The 19,409-nt window shown below is 52.9% G+C and overlaps 9 protein-coding genes across 9 annotated transcripts, besides 9 other annotated features; all 9 read right to left on the bottom strand.

Moving 5' to 3' along the window:
- Positions 1 to 82: 82 nt before the first annotated feature.
- Positions 83 to 475, bottom strand: Tco025E_05732 (60S ribosomal protein L22; the record flags this gene model as incomplete). Its single annotated transcript, XM_029372624.1, has 1 exon — positions 83 to 475. The coding sequence occupies one exon, from the start codon at positions 473 to 475 to the stop codon at positions 83 to 85; it is 393 nt and encodes a 130-aa protein (XP_029227221.1).
- Positions 476 to 505: 30 nt separating this feature from the next.
- Positions 506 to 571: a sequence feature (GA-rich).
- A 345-nt stretch (positions 572 to 916) lies between these two features.
- Positions 917 to 939: a microsatellite.
- A 20-nt stretch (positions 940 to 959) lies between these two features.
- Positions 960 to 1,472, bottom strand: Tco025E_05733 (uncharacterized protein; the record flags this gene model as incomplete). Its single annotated transcript, XM_029372625.1, has 1 exon — positions 960 to 1,472. One exon carries the CDS (start codon positions 1,470 to 1,472, stop codon positions 960 to 962), a length of 513 nt encoding a protein of 170 aa, XP_029227222.1.
- A 450-nt stretch (positions 1,473 to 1,922) lies between these two features.
- Tco025E_05734 (uncharacterized protein) lies at positions 1,923 to 2,969 on the bottom strand (the record flags this gene model as incomplete). The annotated part of the gene is made up of 1 exon (XM_029372626.1): positions 1,923 to 2,969. The coding sequence occupies one exon, from the start codon at positions 2,967 to 2,969 to the stop codon at positions 1,923 to 1,925; it is 1,047 nt and encodes a 348-aa protein (XP_029227223.1).
- Positions 2,970 to 3,226: 257 nt separating this feature from the next.
- Positions 3,227 to 3,252: a microsatellite.
- Positions 3,253 to 3,474: 222 nt separating this feature from the next.
- On the bottom strand, positions 3,475 to 6,054 carry Tco025E_05735 (putative ATP-dependent RNA helicase; the record flags this gene model as incomplete). The annotated part of the gene is made up of 1 exon (XM_029372627.1): positions 3,475 to 6,054. The coding sequence occupies one exon, from the start codon at positions 6,052 to 6,054 to the stop codon at positions 3,475 to 3,477; it is 2,580 nt and encodes an 859-aa protein (XP_029227224.1).
- Positions 6,055 to 6,156: 102 nt separating this feature from the next.
- Positions 6,157 to 6,190: a sequence feature (A-rich).
- A 305-nt stretch (positions 6,191 to 6,495) lies between these two features.
- Positions 6,496 to 6,567: a microsatellite.
- A 288-nt stretch (positions 6,568 to 6,855) lies between these two features.
- Tco025E_05736 (ADP-ribosylation factor-like protein) lies at positions 6,856 to 7,395 on the bottom strand (the record flags this gene model as incomplete). Its single annotated transcript, XM_029372628.1, has 1 exon — positions 6,856 to 7,395. The coding sequence occupies one exon, from the start codon at positions 7,393 to 7,395 to the stop codon at positions 6,856 to 6,858; it is 540 nt and encodes a 179-aa protein (XP_029227225.1).
- Positions 7,396 to 7,715: 320 nt separating this feature from the next.
- Positions 7,716 to 10,031, bottom strand: Tco025E_05737 (putative gamma-tubulin complex subunit; the record flags this gene model as incomplete). The annotated part of the gene is made up of 1 exon (XM_029372629.1): positions 7,716 to 10,031. One exon carries the CDS (start codon positions 10,029 to 10,031, stop codon positions 7,716 to 7,718), a length of 2,316 nt encoding a protein of 771 aa, XP_029227226.1.
- A 374-nt stretch (positions 10,032 to 10,405) lies between these two features.
- On the bottom strand, positions 10,406 to 10,729 carry Tco025E_05738 (uncharacterized protein; the record flags this gene model as incomplete). Its single annotated transcript, XM_029372630.1, has 1 exon — positions 10,406 to 10,729. The coding sequence occupies one exon, from the start codon at positions 10,727 to 10,729 to the stop codon at positions 10,406 to 10,408; it is 324 nt and encodes a 107-aa protein (XP_029227227.1).
- Positions 10,730 to 11,035: 306 nt separating this feature from the next.
- Tco025E_05739 (putative GTPase activating protein of Rab-like GTPase) lies at positions 11,036 to 12,145 on the bottom strand (the record flags this gene model as incomplete). The annotated part of the gene is made up of 1 exon (XM_029372631.1): positions 11,036 to 12,145. The coding sequence occupies one exon, from the start codon at positions 12,143 to 12,145 to the stop codon at positions 11,036 to 11,038; it is 1,110 nt and encodes a 369-aa protein (XP_029227228.1).
- Positions 12,146 to 12,473: 328 nt separating this feature from the next.
- Positions 12,474 to 12,499: a microsatellite.
- A 479-nt stretch (positions 12,500 to 12,978) lies between these two features.
- Positions 12,979 to 13,029: a microsatellite.
- A 528-nt stretch (positions 13,030 to 13,557) lies between these two features.
- Positions 13,558 to 13,613: a microsatellite.
- Positions 13,614 to 13,696: 83 nt separating this feature from the next.
- Tco025E_05740 (ubiquitin-protein ligase) lies at positions 13,697 to 19,231 on the bottom strand (the record flags this gene model as incomplete). The annotated part of the gene is made up of 1 exon (XM_029372632.1): positions 13,697 to 19,231. The coding sequence occupies one exon, from the start codon at positions 19,229 to 19,231 to the stop codon at positions 13,697 to 13,699; it is 5,535 nt and encodes a 1,844-aa protein (XP_029227229.1).
- A 138-nt stretch (positions 19,232 to 19,369) lies between these two features.
- Positions 19,370 to 19,400: a microsatellite.
- Positions 19,401 to 19,409: the final 9 nt, after the last annotated feature.

Here is a 19,409-nt window from a genome sequence, read left to right on the forward strand (position 1 = left end):
GCCGAGAAAGGTGAAACAGGGAAGCGAGTGATGGCAGGAGTCCCAACCGATGTTGACCCGTTGCTGGCGAGCCTCTCGACGCTTACGCCTCTTCCTGGTCCTGGATGTTGAAGTACTTCAGCTGGTAGGTGTCTTTGCCCCGGGCGAGGATGCGGATCCAGTCACGGAGGTCCTTCTTCTTAAGGAACTTCTTCGTGAGGTACTTGAAGTACTTCTTGCGGTAGACCATCGTCGTCGCAATCGTGAGGACGTTGTCGCGCAGACCAACACGCACCTTCTCCGTCAGTTTACCTTTGCGCCCGTTCAGCTTCACGTTGTCCTGGAAGTACTGCTCGAAGTTGCTGAGGATCTCCTCGCTGAAGATGCCGTCGTTGGCGGGAATGGCGCAGTCAATCTTGAACACCTTCTTCCCCTTCGCCAGCTGCTTCTGGCGGACGTAGCCGCGGGAACCGACCTTTGCGCGAACCGCCACCATACTTTTCGCTCCTTCTTGAGGTAGGGATCCAAGAAGAGAGAGAGACGGGCAGAAAAAGAAGAAGAAAAAAAAGAGCAACAACAACAATAATAATAAACAAATGTCTCCTTCCAGTTCCGTTAACAGTGGTTGGCGAATTGCGAAGGCGAGTGCGTGAGAGCAGGTTTCCCCTGCAACCATGCCGTCTCCGTTCCCCTCTCCACGCTCTTGCGTCGCGGTGTTGTGGCGGGGGGCGGGGGAAAAAGGCGCAGACGCCCCAAAGAAGGAGGAGGAGGAAACGGAGGCGGGCGGGCACGCGCATACGCGTCGCCCAGCGGGAGTTGCCGCGGGGCAGCAGGTGGAACGCCAAACAGAGAACCCCAAACAACACCTGAGAGGAAACACGCAACGGAATGAAGGAAATCGCCACCCACCCCGTCCCTCTCTTCGTCCCAGCGAGAGAAAAAAACAAAACAAAAAAAAAACAGGGCACCCACGCCAAAACTCACTGCGCACGCCCACCTTCTTCTTTTGCATCCTCGTGCGGCGTCGTGGCGTCACTCGCCCCCGTCTCGTCCACCACTTCCTCCACAAAACGCTTCTCTCGTCGGTCGTGCCTCTTTGCTGCGGCATTCGCCTCCTTGCGGGTCCGACTCATCGCGAGCTGCCGGGCGCGGAACTCTCTAAATTTCTTGCGCTTCTCGATGTCCTCTTGCGCCCGACGCTCCATCATCCCCTTCACGCGCTCCGCCTCCTCTGCGCGGCGGCGCCCCTCTTCATCATCCAAACGCTGCTGCTCCTCTGGGGCGATCCACGGCGCCTCATCGCCCTCGTCGACGTCAATACCGGCCTTTTCCAGTTCCCGGCGCCGCCGCTTCTCCATCTCGTACTTCTTAATGTCAAACCGCACTATCGGCGTGCAGCACACCGCGCGCACCTGCCGCAGCTGCACTCGCTGAAGAAACGGGAAGTAGTGCCGTACCCCGGCAGACCTCCTCGCTATTGCCAAGGCAAACATCAAATCGGTATGACTGAAAAACAAAGAATATAGGCGACTAACTTACACACGCGCACCAATCACGGCCCTCCTTCATTCAGCTCACGGGTCAGCCCACCATCGCACACAGATGCACAAGGAGGAGGTGAAAAAACAAAAAGAAGAAAAGTATACAAGCATCAACACAAAAATGATTCAGTATACACATATATACATATGTGTGTGTGTGTATGTATACTTTCTCCTTTGGCCGTCCGGCTCTCGGCACACGAAGACTCACACACAAGTCTATCTCTCAGCGTGAGTGCAAAATTCTCGCCCCTCGCTTCCCTTCCAGTGAAGATGGATTAAACACCAAATAAAAAGCAACGATAGGAGCAACAGCTAAAATGTGTCATATTCCACACACAAAATACCACGAAGAAAAATGAACATAAAAAGTAAAAGTAAAAACAACAACATTAACATAAACTAACTGGCGCCTACGCCAAGCTCATCCGGAAGGCAATACAACTGAATGGATTTCAGCGCCGATATGTAACCATGAGCTGCGTTGAGTTCGTCGCGAATGCCGAGGCGCAATTCACGAACAGACGCTTCGTTCAGATCTATGCGGCCGCGCTTTTGTGCATCAAGAGTGTCGCGCTGAAGAGCGCGAAGATCAGCCACGTAGTGCTCTAGATCTTCTTCGACAGCCATCACGTTTGCCCGCAAAAGCAGATCCTTGGCAGACTTACGGGTCAAATTTACCTCCTTTGGGGGTTCTACTGGTTCGAAAGGAGTCATAGTTGTCGCATGATGGGTGGATTCCTGCAAATCAACAACGAGTGGGCTTCCCATCGTAGTCGCACTAAATAAATGAAAAGGTGTGCCCTTCTCAGACACCGGCTCAAGTTTCACCTCCCCCATAGAGTTTTCCCTCTCCACCACGCAGGCAGCCCCACGATGATCTTCCGTCTGTGGAGTGTACGCGAACGTCCCCAACGATGTCAACACACTGTCGTCGCCCTCCCTCGGTGGGGTCTTTCGTGGTGAAGTAAACCGTAGGCGCACATTGGTAGCGGGCTTCTTGTGAGAACAACTGGGGGTGAAAGAGGCAGCGTAGGGCGGATCATCCATTGGCTGCGGCCTCGGCAGATACACAGATGCGCCATTTTTTCGGCCCTTTGCAGAGAGTGATTCCCCTCGCATGGCAGCTGCACTGCGTTCCACAACAAACTCGCACTTCACCTCAACAAGCCGCTCCCTTAGCCGGCGGGTGGCCTCGTTGAGGTGTCCGACCTCTGTCCATAGCGCCTCCTCCAAGAGCCGGAAGGGCGAGGCCGCGACGGCATTGGTGGAGGAGGATGACTGCACACGCACCCGTGAGCCGCGAAGGGAAGAAGTGCGCAACGCACGCTTCGCTGTCGCTTCCGAAGTAATGGGGTTTACTGGCGAGTGTCGGGCGCCTATTATTGCCGTCCCCAACGTCTTGCGCCACCGCATAGGCGTTGCTGTCGATGCCGCCAGCTCTTGCATGGCGGGAGCAAAGGGACCGACGGGTGGGTGGGTAGAAGCCGACGCCCTTCGACACCGTTGCGGCAGCAGAAACCTCAAGTCGCACGGCACGTGCAAAGGAAACCCCAAAAGGAAGTAGAAGAAGAAAAAATAAAGAAAAAAAAGGAAGAAAAGACGAATAGAATTCAATGGAGATGACGGCCGACGCAAAAACTACTGCTCATAACGCAAGTGCTTCACAAGCGCATCAACAGCGCAGAGAGAAGAAAACAACAACATATGTATGTATATATTTATTTATTTAAGGAAAAATAAACAGTTCTATTTTCTTTCCTTTTTTTTTTAGACGGGTTTATGTGTTTCCATCCTTTTTTTTTGGGTTTTGTTTTGTTTTTCTCCCCATTTTAACCGAAATGTGCCTCAATCAAGAAAAAGAAAAATCCCGCCGCCTCTCGCACGCCAGCACAATTAACTTTGCCGCCGAGTTGGCAGACACGTACGCGTGCATGGGAACAAATGCCAATCCCTAGCTATGAGCCCTGCGCAGCTGCTTTTTTTTGTGTTTCGCCTGCGTAACTTGCATAGTGGCACGCTCGACCAGTTTTGATTCAGCACTCCTTGCCCCAAGAGCCTGCGCGCTGGTGCGGAATCCTCCCTTGCCACCCGCAGTGCCCATGTCCTTTTTGACAAGCAGTTCCAACCTCTTCTGGAGCACCTTGATGGCCTTTTCCTTTGCCCGATTCTCATTGTCCGCCTCGTCGTCCACCATGTCATCCACCTCTATATCCGCCTCACGACTCATACGGTGTGCCCAATTATTCCGCGCCCGCGACTTATCAATTTCCTTCTGTAGCTTGTCAATTTGCATCGCCACCTTTACATGCGAGTGAAGCTGATGCACAATGGTTGGTTGGAGGGCAAACATCTCCATCTCACTTGTGCCTCGCCCCAGCGAGTCCATCAATTTTTGGAAGGAGACGTGCTCCTGCGCGTTGATCATCAGAATCGAAAGGCCAGTGCCGCCACAACGCGCCGTACGACCACAGCGGTGAATGTAAGCGTCCGTGGAACGGGGGACTTGAAAGTGAATAACGTGCTTTAGCCCCTCAACATCCAAGCCGCGGGAGGCAATGTCTGTCGCCACTAGCACACGTTTCTCACCCTTCCTAAATTTGTCAATGTACTTCAAACGTTGTCGCTGCTGGAGCGAGGCGTGTAGGCCCGCCACTGGGATTCCAAGCACCTCCAGCAACTTCACCAGACGACGAAGCATAGATATGGCGTTCACAAACACAATTGTGCGTTCATGGTACATCTTGAGGAAGTAATAGAGGTAGAGATCCTTACTATCGCCTGGGCAACGCAGGTAAGTTTCTTGTATCTTTGCCGTAACATCCGCCTTGGGTGAGAAGGTAAACACTTTGGCGTTTGAGGGCTTAATCTCCAGCTGCTGAAGAACCGTCGCCATGGTGTCGGCGTTTGTCGTGCGGATAACCGTCTTTTTAGCCCGAAGATCTTTCCGCTCGTAGTTCGTCTGGAGCGAGAGGGTGGCACTGGTGACAAACGTGACAGTGCGATGCCCTTCTGCTGGGTTGGGTGGCATGGGAATAGGGCGTGGGACGTCTTTCCGTCGACGCTGCTGCTGTTCGTGGGGATCCCCGGCCGCGTTGGTGTCCTTTTCCTTATTTTTGGAGAACGGCACAAACTTCTGTGCCTCGTCGTCCCAGCGTCCCGCCTCAAGCTCCATCTCTGCCGCCTCAGCCCCCTCCTCACGCTCCTGCACGAAGCCAGCAGGCAACACCTCACAGTGAATACGTTCCAGCAGATTCTTGAGCTCCTCAAACCGTCCGGATTGAAGAAGTTTATCCGCCTCATCGAGCACCACAAAGGAAAGACGGCGGCTTATACTGTGACCAAGATAGCAACCCTCATTCTTTTGAACAAGCTCCCAAAGTCGACCAGGAGTACATATCAGCACATGTGGGTGACGGTTCAACACGCGCTGCTGCTTCTCCGGAGCCATACCACCAACTACGCAACCAATAACCACGTGCCGTGCATGTTGAGTTAGCTGGAGAAAGGCCTCGTTGATTTGCAGAGCCAATTCACGTGTAGGGGAAATAATAAGTGCTTGCATCAGTCGTTCTTTGGGAACTGCGGCTGGCATAGTGGGAGAAGAGGCCTCCTCAACCTTCCCTGGGGTCTCGTCCCGCACCCGCTTTCGAACTCCGCTACCGCTGTTCTTGACGTCGTCGCTCGCACCGCCCTCCTTTACCGGGACGAACTTTTTGCCTGTTTCTACTCTTTTCTTAGTGGGTCTCTTCTCCTTCCGTTCTTCTTTCGCTTCCCCGTCATTTTCAACGGTTTCTCTCTCATTAGTGACTGAGTGCTCGTTGGAAGGCATTTTGGAGAGGATTTGATGCAATATGGGCAGCGCGAAGGCCAGAGTTTTCCCACTTCCTGTTTCCGCTGAGATGATGACGTCCTTCCCGCATCCACGCTGCTTTTTGCTTCCCTTCCTGGACGATGTCGCACCCGCCACCGCCTCCTCACCACCACCCTGGAAGAGGACGCTGGGGAGAACCTCTTCCTGCACAGGCGTCGGATGCGCAAAGCGCATGCTCCTCAGGGCACCTAGCAGCAAAGGGTGCAAGCCCACGCGTTCCCAAAAGAGGTAAGGGTCACCGTGGTGTCGGTACTGATTCTTGTTGGCCGCGGTAGAACCGCCTGTTCCGTCTCTGACACCATCCCTCTCGTCCAGTTGCACCGTTGGCAGACTGAGCGGATGATCCTCTGGAAGAGGCGTCTCTGGCAGCGCAAGTCGATTGCTGCCGTTGGCGCCCTTCTCCCCCTCGACGGGGCGCAGCAGAAGATCGGTGAGGCTGCGCGGATCAAACGTCACCTCCCGCGTCGGTGCCGCGGACCCCGCCGCGATCTCCTCCACCAGCGCCTCCAGAGGCCGTGAGCCGCTGTCGATGCCGTCGTAGCGATTGTGCCGGCGCTTCGCCGCGCGCATGCGCTTCCGCACCTCGGAGGCGACGCGGTGCCGCTCCTTCATCTCGTTCTTGCGGGCGCGCTGCTTGAACGTCGCCTTCTTGAGCGACATCTTTGCGCGGCCTGCGTCCTGCGCTCCGCCCTTTCACCTCCCACACGGGCAGGGAAATTTTTCTTCACTCCCGTTCCCACACGCCCGCGAAAGGCGGGGGGGGGAAAGGAAAAAGGAAAAGAAAAAAAGAAAAGGACTGTTCCAAAGGTAAAGAACCAAAAAAAGCAGCAAAGCGAAAAAAAAAATGATAGTGATGATGAGAATAGTAATAATACAGAAAAGAAGGGAAATAATGTGCAAAGTGAAATAACAACAGTAGCACCACCACCATCAAGAGAACGAAAAAAAAAACTTAGTCCCTGAAACGCCTCGCCCGCAAGAGAAGGCCGTGAAAAGAAGGCAGCGGGCGGAGTGACGGTATTCGCTGCAGAAACGCCCACAGCTGCATGGGCGGTGATGAAACAATGACACACACGATAACATAGAGAACCAGCAAAAGAGAAAAAAAATAATAATATAAAACATGGCACATAATCTATAAATAAAACTAATAATCATAGAAACGATAGTAATCGCATAAAACAAGAAAAGCATCACGCCTTTTTCCCATCAATTTTTTTCATTGGTGGCGCCTTGCTCATAGTGAAATAAAACTAAAAGCAAATATGTATCCATCACTGTCGCTCCGGTTATTTCTGTTGCCTCTTTTCTTTCACTATTTCCTGCAATGTTAGTCTCCTCTTTCTGACAATTTCAGGCAGCCTGCTGCAGTGCATGAAAAAGTAAAAAGGAAAAAAAAGAAAAGAGCAACAGCCGCTACAAGGGTAATTACGGCACTGGCACCAAGTTCTTCTCCGAGGATCAATTGTGAGAGTTCTTCACCAGCCAATCCACAACCTCGTTAATGTTAGTCTGGCGCAGCGCGGAGATGGGGATGACAAGCCATGGATTATCGCGAATGGCCTGCAGGTTCAGAAACTCCACGCATTCCTCTTTGGTCATGTGGGGCTCCAGGTCAATCTTGTTTAGACACACCAGCATGGGAAGGCCGTGCAACGCCTTGTCCTCGAGCAGCTTGTGCAGCTCCCGCTTGGAAAGTTCTGTGCGCTGGAAGTCGCTGGAGTCCACGCAATAGATCACGCAGTCACAGCCCTGTGTGTAGCGGCCCCACTCGCTGCGGAACCGCTCCTGTCCGCCGAGGTCCCACACCTTAAGCTGCACTCCCTGCTTCCGCACCATCTTCACATTAAGCCCCACGGTGGGAAAGGTCTCAATGGGGTGCCCCACCGAAAGCACATTTAACAGTGTCGTCTTACCGCTGTTTTCCAAGCCAACAAGACACAACTCAAGCTTCTTCTCACTCGAGAAGAGATGCTTCATCTTAGCCACTAGGTTCCCCATCCTCTTATTTTTCTTGCACCTCGGTTTGTCTTTTTGACCCCCTCCGTACTCTCCTCTTTCACCTATTCTCTAGAGTGTTGGTGTGCAGAGACGCGTGAGAGCAATATTGCAAACATCATTCACTAGCTTTCCATATGCAGCCCTCCCTACATCACGTATACATACATTGCAATGAAGCCAGAAAGAGAACTTGCCTCCACTGACTAAAAGGGGCATTTGCAGGCAGGGAACAACTACAAGAATAGTAAAAAAAAAAATTCATCATCTGCATGCAACGTATTTCGTAGTGTGCATTGCACATTTTTGGAAAATTGCCACGTCTACCGCCGATGTCGCTCCGCGCTTACAGAGTTCATGGATTCCGCCGATATCCCTGCCGAGTAGAGCACGCGGTACACACCGTTGCGGTCGTAAAAGCCGCTAAAGTCGATCCATGTCAAAAGTGGAATGAGCTGCGGGTAGTCCGCGCCCACTGGCGAGGCGAGCTCAGAGAGCGCCTTCAGAAACCGTTCCTCTGCGCCCGTCAGTGTCTCCCTCACCTGCTCCGCACTCAGCTGTGACGGCACCCCTCGTCGACCCATCTCAGTAAAGCTAGAGACAATTTCCAGAATTCGCGACAAACTTTGGAAGCGGTGAGAGCTGGCGAGCACCAAGCCAACCTCAACCCCCTCAAAGAAGTCCTGCAAGGCATTGCTGACGGCGAAAACGCTGTCCGCCTGGCCGATGCGACCCATCATGCGACCCCACAGCGGCTCCACAACGAAGTGTGCCGCGTAAAACTGAAACTGCCGGACAAACTGAATAAGTTGATGTTTGATGCTGTATGCCTGGAAGGACTGGTGGGGGGCGTCTACATCTGTCCACGCCGTGGTAAGATTGCGTTCGCAAATTTTCAACCATGTAAATAGACGAAAAACCGCATTCAAGCGTCTCAAAACGGCAGCGTCCAAGACCATCGTGAGGGGCCATTTCAGATCGGCTTCTAGCTGAAGCAGTTCAATGCAGCGGTGTGTTTCTATGCGCATGGCACTTTTTCTACCGCAAGACCCACGCGGGCATGCCTCGTCTGTGTTGTGTTCAAAACAGCCGTTGACGCACCGTTCAATTGTGCTATCCGAAAAGCTGCAGCCAATGGTACTGTGATACGGGTCCGTCCCACAACATCTGGCAATCGCCGCCTGAAGCAAGACCCGCAGCGAGTGCACTTTGACCTGCACTGGTGACTTGACCAGAAGCTCCTCGGCGCTGTCGAGGAAGTCAACCAGCCAATCCCCGCGTTGGTGGAGGAAGTAGCTCTTCAGCGAGGTGAGGTGTCCGAGGAGATCCACTTGGGACCCCAGAAACAGCTGCAGCACCTCACCGCTGGAAATCTCGTACGACTCCTCAATTTTGCGATGCAGCTTTTCGTCCCCCGACCAGACGAGCATGTGCTCCGCCACGTCCCCAAACGCCGGCAGGGTCCCGTTGTACTCGCGCAGGAGGCAACAGTACTTGCCAGCGTAAAACACCATCTTTGCAATCTTGGAAGTTTTCAAGAGGAAGTTCGGGATCATGTTTCTATTCATAGAGAAGCGCCGCTCAAACTCAACTGCCTCCTCGGAGGCTGCGCCACCAGAATCGTCCGTGGCGGCAAAGTTTGGAAAAACGCGACTCACCATACTCCTCGCGCCGCCGGAGTTGCTCACAGCCAACGTCGTCGCCGTCGCGCCGGACGGCGGTCGGACCTCGGAGATAAAAAATTCCCCATACGGATCTTCCAACAACCCCTCATGCATCCAGCGATGCAGAACGCGCAGGTACGGCACCGATGCTCGACGAAGCAGCAGGAGCAGCAACTCATCGTCTTCTCTGCTGCCCGAGCACTTCTCTGACTGTTCATGGAGGTGGTTTAAAAGACGCCAGCCGGCCATCGACAGGGTCCCCTCCTCGTCCGCGATGGTGTCCGTGGGGAGCACCTGGCGCAGCCGCACAATGTGATGGCCCGCCCGCAGCACTTCCGAGACGGCGCCCATAAGCGGCATCGCCCTGCCTTGGGCCCAACGCTGCAGGTTGGCCATCTCATGGGCAAAGCTGGTGCAGACCTCCGACACAACTTCCCCGAGAGCCATCGCCACAAGACTCTTCCCCATGTACTCCGCCCGTTCCACCTTGCGGAGCGCAACGAAGGCATCCGCGACAGGGATGATCGTCTTGCACAGGCTGCGCATCGACACGGGCACGTGACGCGATACAAGAAAACCGTCGCGCGAGGCCTGAAGGAGGGATCCACCGTGACCCACAACCGCGGCAAGCACGTCTGCCGTCACAACACGGTCCTGAATCTCCTCCGGCACATCCTCCAGCTTCGCATAGTCCTCAAAGTGAGGATATGCCGTGGTGGAGACGGCCGCTACAGACGCCACCACCCCCACAGCTTTCTTTGCAGGACCAGCAGCAGCAGACGAAGAAGTGGAAGAAGCGGCACTGCTTTTGCAGCGCCTCAGCCACTCCGTTTCCAAAATGGCAATACTGATGGCATCAGTAAATCCTGCCTCGACAATAACGGCCCGCCGATCGGTGGCATGCTGCACCTCCTGGAAGGAAACGGATCGAGACTCCAAAGAAGTCACAAAATTCGCCCACAAGTGTGTGGCCATAATTGTCTGCCCTGCAGTGCAGCCTCCCCTCAGTCTCCTTTTCTGTTTTTTTTATTTAATTAATACCTTTTTCCCCCGCTATCCGCTTCTTCCAAGAGGAGGCTATATAACCGGCAGACCAGAGAACGACCAAGCTGTGGTGATGCGTCGTGTGGCCCAAAGCCACGCGCAGAGAAAACCTGCAATGAGCGGCAAGGAAGGAGTCCTGCCCCGTACTGCCAACCACGCACCCCAGCGAGCGCCCCCAGCTCGCCGCGTTCGGAGTGGAATGGCTTCCTCGGGGGTTGCCGCCACGTAAACCAGAAGAAAACTAAAATAAAAAAGGGAGGGGGGAGGGGAGGGGGAAAGAGCCCAAATAGCAACAACAAGAAAAATTACTCCACGCATGCTGGCCGGTACGCCAACGGCCCAAGAGGCTTGGAAACAAACAAACCCGGCAAAAAAAAAATGTTTATATTACATTTAAGACTTAAAATAATATCCGCGTGGCGCCTACGAATGGACGGGCCCTTTAGGCCTCCGATGCCGTCTCTCCAGCAACGGGGCACGACGCCGCAGCGAGGCGGACCCCACGGGGCGCTTATAGAGGCGATAGCAGAGTGAAAAAAAATCCCCACCTCCCCAAGGCATAAACCACAATTCATCCACACGCCACCGAAGCGCACCCAACACCACGAGTTCCATTCAACGTAGACCATATCGAGAGAGAGAGAGTAATAGGCATGCCCAAATATGCCACACTTTTTTTTTTTTCTCTACCACGCCACTAGATCAGCAGAAGAAAAAGCAACTCGGACGGGGCGTAAACGGGCATTGGCGCCGTAGGCGGGCAAAACAGCACCACCACCACTCACCGCGGCATGCAGCTCTCGTGGGTCTCGACTCTGCACATCCGCTGTGAAAACAACAGCAACAGCCGAAGCAGCAACGGAAAGGCAAAATGAAAATAAATTTTAACATTTAGTGGCCATAAATCTGAGTGAGTTGTGGAAGAGGAAACAATCTTACGATAAAAAGGAAGACAAAAAGGACTTTTTACGCCTCAGCTCCATGGCGTTTGCCACTTGGTGACACGCCTCGCGCCACACCATTTCGTCTGAGCGCAACAACAGGATTATATCACGCAATGTAAGTTCCTCCTCCGATGCATCCAACGAATGCTGCTGCCTTTCCGCCGTGGCGTCCTGATCACGCTCTTCAGGACCATTGGGCTTTGTAGCAGCCGCCGTGGAAGCCTTTGCACGCGTTAACTGGTGCAGCCCCCAATATTCAATGGCCGCCTGTGGCACATTCCGTTCACTAACCTTCCCAAGGTCGATGTCGTTAATCATGTGGGTCCAAATCACCACAGACTCCTCGCCAAGGTACCCCATCAGTCGAAACGCCACGCGCGGGGACAGCAAGAAAAGAACGGCAAAAACAGTGAAATGCGCCGCCTGTAAAAACACTGCCACAGCACGTTCTACGTATGTAATCTCGGTCATCAGCATAAGAATTTGGACATGACTCGCATGCGACTCCGCCTGCGCCAAAAGCCCACGTGTCTCCGTTGCGAAGTCTCCTTTCCCTGGAACGTACGACACGTCCTCTTTTTTTAGCATCATTCGAAGGTAGTTGACCATCGCACCAGCCAGGGGCGGGGCTGGAGCAAGGACCTTCAGCATCGTGGCACGGTGAAGGTAACGCTCGCGAAAAAGTTTGTCCGCAACCCACCGAAGCAGCTTCACCAGGTAAATACAAAAGTGGTCACTGAGGCGTTGAGGTGGAGAATGAGTTAAGCTCTCGCTCTCTAACGTAGTGACGTCCGCCAACGCCGAGACGGGTGAGGCGAAGGTGAAGCGTGACGACGCGCCCATGAAGGGGAGATACAGCGGACTCCCGTGAGACTTGTCGCGATCGTCCCGCACCGCTGCTGGCGCTGTCGCCGACGATGTCGAGGTCGACGCTGCTTCTGCGACGTCTGGCTTCCCGCTCGTGGACGCGGTTGGCTGGCTGCCGCCGCAGCGCGCAGAAAGAAACAAGGCTACCGTGGGGGCCGTCAGCTGCACCATCGCCGCACTGGCCACCGCTGTAACCGCGTTACGGACGGTAACCGTACGTCGCACGCCCAACATGCTATTGCAAATAAGTCTGCTGCTACCCTTCCTTTATTCCCCCCTCCAGACGCTGCTGACTCCGTCTTCTTGCGTATGTTTCCACCGTTTTTTGTATCTTTTCCCAATAAAAGAAGGTGTGCCATTTCCGCCGCCAGACGCGCACAGTATGGGAGACAACAATACCGCAACAAAGAAAAAAAAAGGACAAAGGAAGGGAAACTAGCAAAGTTGCTTCCGCTTGCGGGACGCACATGCGTGGGAAGGGGACACCAAAACCGAGTACGATGCATTGCCGCCATGGGCATCTTCCAGCGTCACGCACACACACACAGAGAGAAAGAAAGAGATATATATATATATATATGTATATATCCCAAGTTTATCCACACCTGTACAACGCATGTCAGTTGCCCCAATATACAGCCGCGGAAAGCAGTACGTGGCATCACCTGCCTCCAAGCAATCAATTATGTTACGTGCGCGTGTACACGCTTGCAGAGCAGCAAGAACAGTGGTACTGATAGAAAGAAATATGGGCAAGAGGGTGTAACGCTGAAAGAACAAAAACACCCCCAAAAAAAGAAGAAGGACATGACACCTCACCCATACCAGGAGAGGCAGAGAGAAATGTGCCCCCGCCCTCACACATCCCTCACTCTTTCTTCCAAATAACCCTTTTCTTTCCTTCACCCCTCGGACTCCCGCTACATCGCTGGGGCAAAAAAAAAATGCGTGGGGGGGGGGGGAGAGAGAGATTTGTGGAGCAGAAGACTGCAGGAATGAGGCAGCATCCTCGCTATTCCTGCGCGGCAACACTTCTGACCCGCGCAGACTGAACAGACACACCCACCCTCTTCATCTTCACTTTTCTCCTCTTTTCACTTCTCTCTCTCTACCTCCTCCCGCACTCGTTGCGCCGGCTCCTCACCCTTCGCCCTGGATCTTCTCTCCACTCCCCGCTCCCCGCTTCCTCGCGGTCCACGAAGCCACGGCGAAAAAAAAAAGAGGGAATGAGGTGGAGAAGCAACACGCAAAAGCAAAATAAAAAATATATATACCAAAGACAGTTTTTAAAGGAACAGGGGATGACTCCACACCAAACAGCACAGCAAAGAAAAAAAACAAAAACAGAAACGGTGGAGAGTGGCAAGAAGCGCGGCACACCCACACACACACGAAGGAAAGAAGAATAAAAATAAAAAAATAAGGGCCTATAAGGAAAAAAAAAACGTCAATAAAGGTTGGTAAATGAGCGCCGCACAGAAACTCAAAGAAGGAAATGGGTCAGCAAATGAACCAAAAAAAAAGGGGGGGGAATGAAAAAGAAATGATGGCTGAGCACATCTTGCACACTACTATACTTTCCGCCCAATTCGGCGCGTCTACTTGAACGCACTCCTGCACTCTCATTCGCTCACTCGCTTCTAGTTTTTATTCACTTCATTTTTTTGAACTTTCTGTTTATTTATTTATTTTTTTTTTACTTCGTTACCGTGGCGTCTTGGCAGTTTTCAGACCAACATACAGCTGTGTTCTGGCTGCCGTGCTTCTCGTCGCTCTCTCTCTCGGCTACGTGAGCAGGAAACATTCCTGTCCCTCAGTCACAGCAGTCCGCAATTTCTCCTGCAGCAGGGCCTTGCTGCTGTAGCTCGGCAACTTGAGGTAGTGCGCACAGGTGTTTACTGTCGGCAGCGACGCATCCATACGCATTTGCAAGCTTCCAACCGTCTCCTCTCCGAATGAGTTGTTTGAAAAAACCCCACGCCCCTCTGCTTCCGCCGCCACCCCAAGTGTCCGGCGCACGACGGTTATCGGGGGCCGCAGCCCCCCGAGGGGAAGACGGGAGGAACCCGTTACGAAGCGCAGGAAGGCACGCTGCAGTGCGGCATCCCAACCGCTCACCACCTCAAGAAGGAAGGCTACAACGGGGGAATTCCTATTGTAGCCGTGGGCCGCGCTGATAATTCGCCCAAGATCTTCTGGCTTCTCCCAAATCTTCCCGTCCGGGCCAGAGATGAGCAGCTGCAGCTCCTCGACACTGAAGAGTTCGAGGTAGGACGGAATCACGGCATAGCGCAGTCCCTGCCTGAAGTGCATAAGAGGCCTCAGAAGGACTTTCCGGGTGTAATATTGCCGCACCGCGGTGATGTAGTCGAAAACATTGGCCCTGCTCACACGTGTCACGGAGCCATTGGGGCAAAGCTCAATCGCCTCACCCGCCGTGGCCGCATCGGAAATTGGCAAAACAAACGTCAAATCGCAATCGAGAAGTCTCTCTTCAGAGAGGGAACCCAACCACGTAAGGTGAAGGTCCAACTCCGGATCAATGTCATGCAGCCGGTTCTTATCAAGGTTGCCCACAATTCCTTGAGTAAAGCAGCGATGCAGGGGAAGCTCCACCACACGCTCTTCCAGCAGCACCCGTCCCACAAGTAAACCCAAGAGTTCAAAATACGCCAGCGATTTCGCGGTCTGGCACACGGCAGGAAACAGAGGCACTTGCACACGCGTTGCGAGAGCTCCAGTGTTGTCCATGAATTGTTCACTTCGCCACATGTTGAGACGCAGCTCTTGAAGCTGTGCAGCGAATAAGTTGTAAAATTCCCTCGCAGGCCCTGCACCGACGCCATTTTCGTTTTCAAACTCCACACTCAACGGTAAAGGACACATGGCGTGCGTCCGCAGCACAATGGATCCACTTACCAAAAGGTTATCCCGCTGTACTACCACCTTCTTTGTACCGTGCATATTCAACTCCGGCGTCACCCACTCCAGACCATGAATGGGAAGAGGCCACGTAGCCCCACGCAGCGCCTCCTTTAATTTAGACGTCACGGTAGTTGGGAGTCGGCGCACGGAAAAAAGTAGCTGAAGTAACGCTCGTCGAATGCTTAAACTAAAAACGCTGGGAAAGTTCCACAGAATATAACTGGCAAGGTGCTGATCCCTCTGCTCATTCAGTGAGGAGCAGAGAAGCGGAAACCAGAGGAGTGGCGGTAGCATGAATACACCCAGATAATTGTAGAAACCATAGATGAGAGCGCTACACAGTCTTCCCTCTGCATAGTTCACGGGAACCTTTGCCACCAGCAAAACTCGCCGCAATTCATTTAACAGTTTAGCTGCAAACTTCAAGGAAGACCGCGTTCCCGCGTATCTTAACAGATGTGTGAAGAGCTTCCTTGGGGAGCTCATTTCTTTATCGTATGCGCTCTCCTCTGTTACGTCGTCAACACCTTGCAGAAAGGGCTCCTTCACAATGACATACTGAATGGTATGTGCCGTTGACCACAGTGCCATTACACGTTGCACCCCCGACGTGGCACCCAGCTCACCACCGCATTGCATCTCATCCGTGGCGGCAGCCGTTCCATCCACCGGCTTTGTTGCATCCTTCCAGAGCAGTTCCAATACAGAAACTGACAAGTCCGTCACCGGAGTGCCATTGCAGAAAAATACAATGTTATTTATTGAAATGGTGTACATTGCTTCTTCAGCCGTATCAGACGAGGATGGCTCCCCGAAGCAGAAAGTTCTTCTACGCGTCTGCCCTTGGTGGGCACTTGTCACCGTCGTCAACGCTGCCGCACGCAGTGCTCGTTCACTCGCGTATGTACTTTCTCGGGACAACAGTGGCGCAGTTGTCCTAGAGGAGCCGGCGGTCTCGGGAACCTCCGCGGCGTGCAAGTCCATGTGTGTAAAAGACTGAAAAGACAAGGACCGCACGTCCTCTCCCTCGTCCACCTCCGGCATGGGAATAGGAGGGGCAGTCAAAGAATACAAATCCTGTATATCAATGCTCTCCGGTGCACTGTGCCTGCGTCCCAATTTTACATCCTGCCTAAATTTCGCTGTATCCGCGTATTGGTGTTGCAGCTGAAAGAGAATTTGCTTGGCGAGGTGACTCAACGACGTCGTTGGGAGAACGCTAACAGACTCTCGCGCCAGACAAATGTCCAGAAGGGTGTACTTTTCACCGGCAATGAATAGACTTCGCGCAGCAGAAGGCGGTTGGCCAGCCTTTCCAGTGAACTCCAGGGGCTCCAGTTTCACCCGTAGCGGGGACCACATGTAGTTTGTCATGGCCAACATGACTTTGTTGCGTCGAAAACGGCGCTCCAGTCTCGCCGGTTGACGCTCAATCGGCGAGACCTCTTCAACGTTCACCAGTCCTAAATTTTGATTGATGAGCCGAAGAAGCCCCTCTCTAACCTGAGAAAATGCCTTCACCAGCTCCGCGTTTAAAACAGTTTGAGTCACGCTATTCTGCAGCTCACTCGCAAGTTGCTCCAAGAACTCGGGATGCTCATGCACAAGAGAAGCGAGATTGTCTTCACTCTCTAACATGTATTCATGTATCGCAAGCACCTGTTGTAGCCCTGTATTAAGATTCACGTGCCTACTCGCGCGCATCATAATATCAGACAAGATGCCACCTTCGGAGAACCGAGACTCTTCTGCTGTGCCGAGTACCGAACTGAACTCAAGAGGGTTTGTAGAATCAATATTTAAAATGGAAGAATCCGGGGATGGTGCGCGCGAATTCTTCAACAAGGCGCCTCCAGGGCCCTTGCACGTCTTCGGTAAATCCAAAGATAGGATCAAAATCACTTGCTCGAGGAGTTTCGCATACGTCCCCTCCAACTTTTCCGGGGTACCATGAAAAGGGCACGGAGCAGCTCCCGTGCTGCCATGCAGTGAACTCCGAAGGACGCCCTGATGTCGACTCACACGATCAGTCAGAGTCTCCAGCATTCGACGGAGAAACAGCTTCTGGTTATTATTAAAGACGGACATCCCGACGCGATAGGCGTGCTGCAGGATCAAAAGCGAACTCAACGCACTCATTTGTATTTCACACCTTAGCGTCATAGCCGGAAGCCGAGAGTGTTGGGTGAACCCCAATAATGTCAGGGCACGCAAAACTGGCTGATTCGATTGATTTTCCTTAAAAGGCTGCACATATGCCGTTAACGATTGTGTCGTATTTGTCGTGGCCAAGTAAGACAACACCGTTCCCAGGCGAGAGCGGAGGAGATTAAACCGCGCAAATAGATCTTCCTTGTTCTTTGGGTGCAAGCACGTGCTGCCCATGCGAAAGTATTCCACCGTGAGATCGATGCATCGAAGTATCAAAATAGAGCAGTGACGCGCGACAACGGGACTCACCGTTTCCTTGACGACAGACTCCAAGACAGGAAGGCACGACGACACTATCATTTGGATCATGGCGTCCTGTAGAAAATGTACACGAGTAGCAGGGTCACGCAAAAGCCCCTCACGAGTATGACTAAAGTTCTCGCGGGTAAAAAGATACTTTTTGGAGTTCCTTTCATTTCTCTGTCTAACCCCGGCAGCGTTTCGCCCTCGCTTTTTCCAAAAACGTGGCAGAAGTACACAACAAAAAGCACCCTCCTTTTCATTCACCACGCGCTCAGTAGCAGTCTCCTTCAAGCGACTCGTATGGGGCATGTTCAGGGATGACGGAACTTCCGTTCCTTGTAATACGATGACGGGAAATATCTCCGCATTAACGGCGTCGTTTCCCCTTGTCGGCCTAGACACCAGAGGATTCTGCGAACACCGGGTCCCTCGGTTTGGCGCCTCAGCTAAGCAGCTGCCCTGATGCTGGGGAATGATGGCCGCATCCACAAGTGCGTCCTCCCCACAATTACAGAACATGGGGCGTCTGTGGATATAACCGGAAAGAAATGCATAACGACCAAAGCCGTGTGGGTATGAAGAGAGATCATTGCTCACATATTGCATGTCGCTAAAGTCAACCTTGAGGACGCGAGTCCCATAAGAAATCTCATATTGCGTGAACGCTTTACATCTACGTTGGATTTCGTACTCGCCTTCCAGCTGTCTACTCAAACTATCACTGCAATCATTTCGATTGTGAAAGTCGTCCTCACAATGCCAAATAAAGTGCGGCAGTGTAACATAGTAGTCACTCTCACGGGCCAATATGGCAGCTGGTGTGACTACCAGCAAAAATTCCAACAAATGAATAATTTGCTGTTCCTCGGCCATGAAGGGAATGACACTGGCGTCATTCTGGAGAAGGGCCTCAGCAAGTCCCACACCACTGTGTGAGAAGAGTTTCGTTCTTCTCTCCGCCAGCGCGCTCAAAATTTTGCAGACGGAGTGCAAGACGTAATATTTAAGGAACATTTTCACCGCGATCATGGGATCGGTGAAGAAAAGGGTCAGCAACGGTGAGCAGACGGCGTCGCGAAGCGTCGACCCTTGGGCACCCATTGAAACAGTTCCTACTAAAACAGTGACAAACGCCGGCACCGAATGCTCCAGGATGCTACTATTCTTAAGAAGCTGCTCTCGTGAGCGCAATATCCGGTCATAAATGAGGGCAACGCACTCAATGAGGCGCAGCATATACGCTCCATTCTCTTTCGAGAAGCGTTCCGCGGCTGGATCCTTGGCATCCCCCACCAACTGTCTCGCCTGCTGGCTAAACCGCACCGCAAGGGCATTGCAAGGCACTAGAAGATACTTGTTCCAATCCTTCAGCCGCGCTGCCCCGAGGAGGTGACAGAGACACTTTAGACACATCATACGCAGAGGGTGCGCTTCCACCTTCGCCTCCAAGGAGGCAATGACAGAAACCGCATTGGCCTGCACCACCGCCGTGTGTGCCTCAAGCGAGACGTGACTAATACATTTCAGCACCTCCTCTAAAAGCGCTTCATTGCCAGGAGGCGCAACGTCGTTAAGAAGACACAACAACGGCGGAACACCTTTCGCCGTCGCAACCGCCAAACCACCGCGCGGCACAATGTCTGCCAGTAGTGCGAGAGCCTGTACCACGAGCGAACGCAGTCGAGCAAAATCTTTTTGAGAAACAGTTTTAAGTGTTGACACCAGCTCCGCTGCGTAGCGTTCGACCTCAAGACGTCGGACAAACTCCTCGTCCCCAAAGCAGAATGCTACGCAAACACGGTCCAATGCCATGAACAGGCGCTGGGATTTCCCATCGGATTGGCTACGCTTAAAGGCTGCAAGGGCACTCTTGAGATCCCCAACCAGTGAGGCCGCCTCCTCACGCTGCATTAATCCGGCGGAACCATCGGCGGCACTCATGTTTTCGCAACTATTTTCGTTTCAAATTTTCAAGGTGGGAAAGGGAGGTTTATTTCTTCAGCCCTAGTCCTGCGTTACTGGCGCTGCAGCAGCGCCCCACTCAGCAACGTTGGGGGGTTGCCTTTACGTTGGAAAGCAATATATATATATATATATATATATATATATAATACGTTGT

This window comes from Trypanosoma conorhini (assembly GCF_003719485.1).
Source record: "Trypanosoma conorhini strain 025E chromosome Unknown Tco_14.4_contig_00349, whole genome shotgun sequence".
In the NCBI taxonomy this organism is placed as follows: Eukaryota; Euglenozoa; class Kinetoplastea; order Trypanosomatida; family Trypanosomatidae; genus Trypanosoma; species Trypanosoma conorhini.